The sequence below is a fragment of the Kogia breviceps genome, chromosome 12 (genome assembly GCF_026419965.1).
Source record: "Kogia breviceps isolate mKogBre1 chromosome 12, mKogBre1 haplotype 1, whole genome shotgun sequence".
In the NCBI taxonomy this organism is placed as follows: domain Eukaryota; kingdom Metazoa; phylum Chordata; class Mammalia; order Artiodactyla; family Physeteridae; genus Kogia; species Kogia breviceps.
Window position 1 is genome coordinate 98,283,890 of NC_081321.1, and position 8,974 is coordinate 98,292,863.

At 56.6% G+C, this 8,974-nt stretch overlaps 1 protein-coding gene across 2 annotated transcripts; it reads right to left on the minus strand.

Annotated features, from left to right (window-relative positions):
- Nucleotides 1-2,701: 2,701 nt before the first annotated feature.
- Nucleotides 2,702-8,596, minus strand: RTL6 (retrotransposon Gag like 6). Of its 2 annotated transcripts, XM_067010371.1 has the most exons (3): nt 8,274-8,585; nt 6,985-8,056; nt 2,702-5,030 (listed from the first exon to the last, which is right to left on the minus strand). In XM_067010371.1, exon 2 carries the CDS (start codon nt 7,740-7,742, stop codon nt 7,023-7,025), a length of 720 nt encoding a protein of 239 aa, XP_066866472.1. In that variant the 5' UTR covers nt 7,743-8,056; nt 8,274-8,585; the 3' UTR covers nt 2,702-5,030; nt 6,985-7,022. The 2 variants fall into 2 exon arrangements, with proteins under 2 accessions (XP_066866472.1, XP_058936937.1); XM_059080954.2 differs by having other exon boundaries at nt 2,702-8,056; nt 8,274-8,596.
- Between the last annotated feature and the right edge of the window lie 378 nt (nt 8,597-8,974).

The following is an 8,974-nucleotide window of genomic DNA, read 5'->3' on the forward strand; positions in this document are numbered from 1 at the left end:
GACTGGACCTTGCTCTTCCCTCGCCGGGCCACACTGATGCTCGTGTCAGGGCCACTGGAGGAAAGAGGACGTAGGGTTCCTGGAAAGGCTGTAGCCACTGCGGGTGCTCACTCCCCCACCCCCTGCTCGCTGCTGGGAGCCGACCCCCAGTCAGGCCCAGTGCCCCAGGCCCGTGGGGGTGCCGGCAGCTCTCCCACAGTCTGTGGCTTGGGGTCTCTGCTGTATGGATCTGCCATCTTCACTCTGTTGTTTTCCAAGGTCACCTTGACCACCAGCGTGGATCCAATGGTTGAAGGCGAGAGAACACGGAGCTTCCTTCTCGCCTGCACCCCACTGGTGAGAATTCCATCACTGAGCCCCGCCAGGTTGGAAGGGAGGCTGGGGAATGCAGTCTGGCTTTTTGCCCAGAAAAAGAGGAGAAGACAGGTTCGGTAAAGAACCAGCCAGCCTATGCAACCGTTGGGCGCTGGTAGACTGACAGAGCTAAGACATCCCTTCAAGTGCGGGGACTGACGGAGCGTCGGCAGCTGTCAAAGTTCGGAGTACAGGCTTTCATTCGCACATGTGGGTCTCGGCCACGACAGGAGAAGCCCAGCTCGATACCCTGCTGTAGTGTATGCCTAGAAATTAACTTTTTCCGACAGGAAGAGGCTTTAGCAGATGCCCAGAGCCTGAGGTAGCCATTGCAAACTCACGGGCGGATCACATGAGCCTCTTGCCTTTGGAATTTTGCTCAGATAGGATCTGAGAGAGTCAGCGGTTTCTACTGATTTAAAATGTGGTGCTTGAAGTGTGACCAGCAGGTTTCTGGGGGCACAATACAGTTTGGAATCCAGAAGACGCCCCAGCTACGTCCAGATGTTCTGGAACCCAGGGAAGGACTTCTGAAAGACACAGTGGGGCCCTTGTAAACCTCTTAGGACCAGCGGTCCGGGGCCAGCCAGCCAGGGCATCGTGTGCAATCTAGACTTTTCCGAGCAGAAGATTCTGACTAGGCAGCAGGCTAGCCAGTTGGGACACAGATTTTCACCCTTGACCGCGAACCAGCCACCAGTCGTAGAGGAACGTTGGTTGAAACCCCAGGGGCCAGGCCTTGCGTGGGCACGAAGCAGCGGCCTCCTCACCCTCCAGGGCTCTGGCCTGTGCACAATTTGCCAGCCCTGCGTCTGCACTGGGATTCGGGGCAAAATTTAGAATTAATTTTTATGTTCATCTGGTGAGAACAGCTAAGAAAACCCGAAGGGGAAGACTCTCTATTAGGAATGCAAAATATAAACCCGAAATCATTTTTAAAAGGGAAGTTCTGGGGGAAATAGATGGATCACGAGATATTGGGAAAGTCGGCGCCACAAAAGATAAGATTTTCAGATGTGCTGGAGGAAACACATGGACGAGGGGGAGAAAGAAGTCAGTAGGTGATCTCGGGTTTAAACATTGGGGAAGGCTTCCCTGGTGGCACAGTGGTTAAGAATCCGCCTACCGATGCAGGGGACACGGGTTCGAGCCCTGGTCCGGGAAGATCCCACATGCCGCGGAGCAACTAAGCCCGTGTGCCACAACTACTGAGCCCACGTGCCACAACTACAGAAGCCCACGCACCCCAGAGCCCGTGCTCCACAAGAGAAGCCACCGCAATGAGAAGCCCCTGCACCGCAACAGAGTAGCCCCCGCTCGCCGCAACTAGAGAAAGTCCGCACGCAGCAACGAAGACCCAACGAGCCAAAAATAAATAAATTAAATAAATTTATAAAGAAAAAAACTGGGGAAAAGTCAAGTTGGAGCCTCACCTCACACTACAAGCCAAACTAATTCCAGAAGTGCCTTTATTAATTCTAGAGGGAAACAAAGACCTTCGGTTTAAAGCAGTGAAGGGAAACCACAGAGAACAGATGGAGGTGTTTGCAGCACAGACTACTCTTGTCTCTTCTCAGGCCGGGGGATCTCAAAGTGGGCAGGACCCTTTCCGGCTCTGGAAGGTATTCCTGTTTTCGTAATACTACTAAAATATCCTGTGTCTTTTCCACTCTTGCCGTCTCCTGAGTGTACGGTGGAATTTTTCAGAGGCTACGTGATGTGTGATCTTGCTGAAGATGAAGTACAGGGGAAGGTCGGAGGCCCCCGGTGTCTTCTATTGATATCAAGCCAGACATTAAAGAAATGTGCAAAATGATGAAAGAATGCCACTCTTCTCACTGAGTTTTTTTAGAAAATAGTTTTCTTTAAAATATGCTATTCGTGTTGTCAGGTAATGAGTTTATTTTCAAAATAGCATTTTGAAACGTTCTCCATTTTAATTCGTAACACGGTAAATATCGATAAGCAAAATCTACATTAGCAGCTCCTCTTTGGGGTCCCAGAGGATTTTTAATGGTGCAAAGGGATTCTGGGACCAAAAGGTCTGTGAACCGTTCTTGGTCCACAAGCACTTCGGGGGCGGGGTGGTCTGCGTGACGCACCACGGATGCCCAGCACATCCACCCACGCCAGTCTCACAAACGTTTGTGGGGTACCTACTACGCATCAGCCGTTGCTACCAGTGCAGTGGTACAGCCGCGAACAAAGGGGACAAATATATGTGCCTGCCTCGTGTTAAGCGTCTGGCGGGCACAGGGCCAAGTGAGGGAATGGATCAGCTACGCATCAAGTTACAAGTTCAGTAAAACACACCAAAAAGTAAAAAGGTAGAAACATGCGCAACGAGTATGACACACAGCAGGTTAACATCTTTAATATACAACGAGCTCGCACAAATTTATCTGACCCCCAGGAGATAAGAGCCGAGGACACCCACAATCCACAGAAGAAATACAACTGCCTGACAGGAAAAGATGTGCTACTTTGCTAGAAATCCAACAAATGCAAACTAAAATACAATGCTATTTTTGTCATCATCAGATTAGCAAGTATTTGGCCAGATGAGAATACTCAGCACTGGCAAGATGGTAAAAGGAGCACATGTATCTTTGCCGGTGGCAGTGCAAATGGATACAAACATTGCTGGAGACCATTTGTCAGTATGCAATCATGGCCTCACAAGTTCTCATATTCTTTAGTTCAATAAATCCCACCTCGGGGAATCTACCCTAAGGAAATAACCTGACATTGGGGAAAACTTTATGCACAAAGATATTCATCCATTCCTAATGGTGAAAAGTTAGTAAGAGCGTTGGTGATCCACCATTGGCACCGCTTGTCGGAGGAGGACACGGCCTTTCAACATAAAATCAGAAATAACACGGGGAAATGCCCGTGGCGTAAACGAAAACACACGACATCGTCTCATGACAGTAGGTAGTATCACAACTATGTTAAAACGAAAAGCAGAGAAACCATGGGGGGCGGGGGGCGGGGAGAGACTAGGAGAAACACCCAAATGTCAAGATTGTGCTTCTTTCTACTACTTTATTTTCCAAAATGTCTATGATGTGTGGGTTGGCTTTGATAATGAAAGCCGCCAGGACATTGTTACTGGGTTATGCAAAGGAGTTACTGATGTTGCAGCAGGAGCTGGTGTTACCCCACCCCCTCTACTGCATCCGAGCCCTGCCAATGGCCACACCCCACGTTGGGAGCCCCAGGCCACCCCAGTCATCAGCTCTGTCCGCACGCGGTGGGTGATGGAATTATCCTAAACCCCAGCCCTCTCCCCACTCAGGCAAGCTTTTGCCGCCGGCCCAACAATCGGTGCCGTGTTGCCTCCTCCAGAGGCCCATCTGTGCCTTCATCTCTAAGCCCCTAAGCTAAGGCTTTCCGAGCAGAGGGGATCTCAGGCTTACGGCTCTGGTTGCAGGATGGTAGGGATGGCTGCTAAGATCTCTCCCCTCTTCCCGCCCGAACTCCACCCCTGGTAGCTGGCCCCGGTGTGTGTGCTCGTTCCGTCACGGGGCTGCTCCCTTAAGGAAACCTAAGTACCTGCCCAGCTCTCGCCACATTTGTTCCTCCTCCTAAAGGCCGAACTGCCAGGATCACGGTCCAGCAGGTAGTTCTGTCCCTCTCGACAACAGCAGCTTGGGCATCTTACCTGCATCTTCATGGGGTACTTTTGGGCTCCGTGTCATGGCTTCCTCATTATATACTCACCTGGGACCAGTGAGATGGGTCTTGGCTTTTTCCTAGAAGTCACCGAAATGCTTCAGGACATCAAGTCAATCCCAAGGTCACACGATACAGTAGGCCGGAGGTCACCCCTTCTTCTAAATCTGATCTCGAACGATGCCCTGTTGCGCCATGAAGCCTCCTTACCAGATGGGTTACCGCGGAGACCAGCAGACAGACGCAATATAGTCCAAATAACGTCAACACCACGAAAAACATAAAACTTTCCCTCACATGCACTGCTTAACACTACTAACCGCCTGTCCCTTTAATAAATCAACACCTGTTCTCTTAAATTTAGAGACATTATAAACCCCAAATATGTACAAAGCAGCTCCCCTCCCCCGCTGCCTTCTCCAGCTTGACCCTCCCAGTCACTTGCTCTCGCTCTGGACCACATGGAGCTCGGGTCTCATCCTCTCTAGCTGGGGACTAGCGTGTCCTCCACTAGAGCCACCGGGGCGTCCCAACGTGGGGCTGCTTCCAAGTCCAACCCCAGGCCTCGCATCTACTCCGGTTTCCAAGGTGGAGGAAGCGATCGAGAAGGTTGCAGACGTCCAACAGCACCAGTCCCCAGCCCGTAACCGCGAGCGCCAACCCAGACGAAGCTGCAGCAGCAGCCGGGGCTGGGCACGCCGGCCCACGTGCAGAGGGCCGCTCACGGGCGCAGGCGGGCAGCACGGCCAGCCTTGCCTAGCGGCTCAGGCCGGGTTACGCGCAGCAGCTGAAATGCAGCACGAACGCAAACACAGCAGGACTTCTAACGCCACTTGGGCACAGCCAGGGGTCGGCGAGCAGTTCCTGCCCTGCTCCCGTCCTGGGTCTCCTGCGCTGGCTGGGCTGGGCCACGTGGAAACCTTCAAGGTGTCAGTTACCCCGGCAGGCCTCCTTTTCCCCGGGTGTCATTGTACCCCTTCAGCTGTGGGCACCTCCACCTGGCAGGTAGGCAGAAGAGAACAGAGCAGGAAGTGCAAGTGGTCTGCACGACCCCCCACCGGAGGGCCCGCCCCCCCGAAGAGTGGCCCGCTGTGTGCCCTCGCCCGCGTCACGCTTAACAAGCACCGCGGCCCCGCCTGAACAGCCTTGGCGGGAATCCAGGGGGGCCTGAAGCCTGTGTTTAGGCGGCGGTTCAGCAGGGCAACTGGGCTAACAGACTTGATGATGAGTGGGCGGCAGGGGTCCACGAACCCCGGCAACCACTGATCACCCTTGACCTTGTAGGCGGTGGTTGCTTCAGGAACGCAGTCACTTTCCCCTGCATCATCGGAACTCTTAGGAAGAGGGGATGGGCCCTCGGAGCCAACCTCTGGGGGTCCCAAGACGTAGGCCTGCAGGGGTGCAGAGAGGCTGCCCTCCTGCAGTCAGGCCAGGACCAGCAGAACAGGGGCAGATGAACCCAAGGTAAGACGGCCCATCTCCCACCGCCCGGGTGGTCATGGGAATGCGGTTCATTTGGCATTGAAATATGGCGGGAGCATCACAGTCCAAAGGGCTTGGCCAAGACTCATTTAGAAAGTGACTCTGGGCGCCCCCCGTGAGGAAGCACGAGGCCGCCCACCCCTAAGAGGCACAGGTTTGCCCCTCAGAATCAGAACACGGGCACCGGCTCTGCACTGTCACCGCACTAGGACCGAGGCAGTCCGCAGCTCTTTTCCTTGGCAAAGGCCAGCAAGGCCTTGGCCGGGGCTGCAGAGGCAGACACCCTCTCTCCTTAAGGGTTCAGTGATGCATCCCAGAGGAGTTGGGTCTCCAGCCCCTTTGTTTTCTGGGACAAAGGCTGGACAACGGATGGACAGCCCAGGCCCGGGGAGGACACGCTACACAGAGGCTTTGGAGACCTAGAGACCGTGTGTGTGGCTCAGGGGGCTGAGGTGAAGGCCACATGTCCCCTGCAGGGAGAAGGGAACAGGTCTCAAGCTAGACAAGCGCACCACTGAGTGCCAGGGGGCAAAGAGGAGGGGGCACCGCTGATTCCCACTGGGGGGACACCACCGCTGATTCCCACAGGGGGTCCAGGGCAGCAAAGTGAGCCTCTAGATCCCACCCCCAGCCTGCTGGGGGTCTCAGGCAGGGATGGACATGTATGTGCTGCCTGTGGAGGCTTGAAGGAAACGCCCAGTGATCCCATGTCACAACGACCTTCCTAGCAGGTGAGTTCCCGATTCCCCCCAATCCTGGCGCTATCAGAACACTGGCAGCTAAAGCCTGGCATTGATGGGGGTGCAGCCTCCGGGGGCTCCCCGCTAAGGCCGCATTATCAGTCTTTCCCAGTGGCACCAATGGGGCCCAGTGACTGCATACTCGTGTGCAGGGTGAAGCTGGCCCCCCGGAAACGCTGGAACCACACTCCCAGCTGTGATCCTTGGCCGCTGACGGCAGAGACGAGGCCCCTGCCTGCTACACTGGGCCCTGGCAGGGCTGGCAACCTCCTACGGGCAGGATGCCAGGCTCTCCTCTCCAGGTACCCCCATGAAGCCACCCGCCTGGCCAAAAGGGCTTCTTTCTGTCAGCAGCAAGCTCACTACTGAGAACAGGGCAACCAGGTGGGGAGCTGCCGTGGGGCCTGCAGAGAGTGGAAGAGGAGCGTCTGTGAACCTGGTCAGGCTGGGAAAGGTCAGCCCAAATGGTCCAAAGTGTGTTGCGGGGTCAGCGTGACCCAGCAGCAGAGCTGTGGCCACTAGAAGAGCTGGAACTGCAAGCGAGGGAAGGGAAACATGCAGTGGAGGTCCCAAGCTAGCACGTAACACCAGGAAGCAAGGTGGGTCACAGGGCGCCCAGGAGCAATGACAGACGTCCTTATGGAACAAGAGAGGCAGGAAGGGATGTCTCCAAACAAGGGCGATGCTGTGGTACGGACATTTCTTCTACGCAGCAAAGGGGGTATGCTACCTGGGTGGCGGCAGACAGACCAGGGTGGTGGCCGATTCCTAAAGGTTCCGAGCTCTGGTGGGCAGGGCCGGGGCTGGACTGGTCCCGTTGGAGGCTGGGTGCACGGGGCAGGGCACCGTGCCCGTGGCGGCCAGCTGGCGGCAGAGCGACTGCCGTTCCCGCACGGCTCGATTCGAGGCCGAAGTCTTTCTGATCTGGGCGCGCCGCGCGTGCCGCAGCGGAGACTTGTAGGTTCTCCGCAACTCGGCCAGGAATCCCTGATAGTTGTTTCGCAAGGGGCTGTCGGGTTGCATGTGGGGGATCGCCCACTTCTCCGCCTCCCCGGTCAGCCGGGACACGAGGAACGCCACTCGCTCGGCCTCTCCGGGAAAGCGCGAGGCCTGGAAGATCATGAATCTGTCCATCTGCATCAAGAACCCCGCCAGCTGGCCAGGGTCTCCGGAAAAGGGCTCGGGCAGAGAGGTTGGAGGCGTTGTCAGGGGCCGGGTCCCGTTGGAGGTAATGGCCGAGATGGGTGGGGTGATCTGCAGCGCCCCGGGAATGCGAGCCCGGGTGCGTAACAAGGTCAACTCCGCCATCACGCTCTCCAGCATGTTGGTGAGGTTGGCCTTTTCTGCCCGCAGGGTCGAGGCCTCCCGCCTCAGCGCGGAGTTGGTGAGGCGCAGGGAGGTCAGGGTGTCGATGACGTCATCCATTTGGGCATTGGTAGAAGCTGCAGAGGCTGGGGTTTCAGCTTTTGCGGTCTGGGGTTGAACCATGGCGGCCAGAGGTCGGCCAAAGGCTGAGACTGATGAAGCGGGAGAAGGGGGTTTGGGTATCCCAGAACCTGAGCACCTGTGATGCTAAAATTGGGTAGACCCAGAGAGAAATCAAGGAAAGGGCAGGGTTCAAGACCCAGCGTGGCTGAGAAGCCCAAACAAGAAGGCAGGGCAGACGGACCGAGAGATGAGCACAGCCAGAGCAGGCAGGGGGTGCAGAGCCTTGCGGATCCCCAGCTCCGGATGTGGCTCCTTGATCGCCGCCCTCACAAGGCCATGGCGGGCTGCACAGGAGGGTGGACTTGTTCTGGGCCCTGAAGGATGAAAACATGGTTTAAAAAAGGTTTCGACTGCGGAAACGGGGGTTAGAAGTAAGGGACGCGGCGTGGGAGGAGCAAAGAGCGGGCGGCGAGGCGGGCGCCCCCGCCGAGGCCCCCTCCCTACGCTGTGCCCGGCGCCCACCTGGGGCAGAACAAAGGGCCGATGCACCCGCGGCGGCGCCGGGGCCTGGGGCGGGCGGCGGGCGCGTACCTGGGTCTCCGCGGCTTCCTCCGCGGCTCCGTGTGCCGCGCCGGCCGCCACCAAGATGGCCCGATCGGGGAATGCGGGCAGGCAGATGAGTCACGGCGGCGGCGGCGGCGGCCCGCCGGAACTGCTTCCCGGTCAGGTCAGGCCGGGGCGGCGGCGGCAGGAGGCAGGCGCGGGCAGCCTCTGGCGGGAGCACAAGCCGAGCTGGGACCGGGGCCGGGGTCGCGGCGGAGGGCTGGTGGTTGAGCGGCCGGGGTGCGGGCGGGGCCTGCGCGGCGGCGGTGGCTGCTCCAAGCTCGCCTAGCTCGGGCCCCGCTGGTTGCCATGGAGACCACCAGCTCGCGCGCGGCCGAGGCCCCGCCCCGGAAATGGCGCGCCCAGCCCCGCCTCCCGGGCAACCGCTCTGTGCCGGTCCTCAGCAGCCAATCAGTGATGACTGATTTTATTATTACAATAGGTGTTTTCCTTAATTTTAAATTCTTTCTAAGACAGCTAGTAACGCTCTTTTTGTATAGGTTGTAATTTTTTTTAAACGAAGTTTGCTTTACATACTGTGACTTCAGTACAAGTTCAATGTAGTGTATATTCACTGTAGAAAATTTTGATATCCGAGAAGTCTTTTTTGAAAAAGTTTATATTCAGAGTCCCTCCACCTGAGAGAACGAATAGTGATATTTCTCTACTTCCATCCAGTCACTTTTCTA

Coding starts and splice junctions, on each gene's coding strand:
- RTL6 (XM_059080954.2), bottom strand. CDS start 7,742: ATGGTTCAACCCCAGACCGCAAAAGCTGAAACCCCAGCCTCTGCAGCT.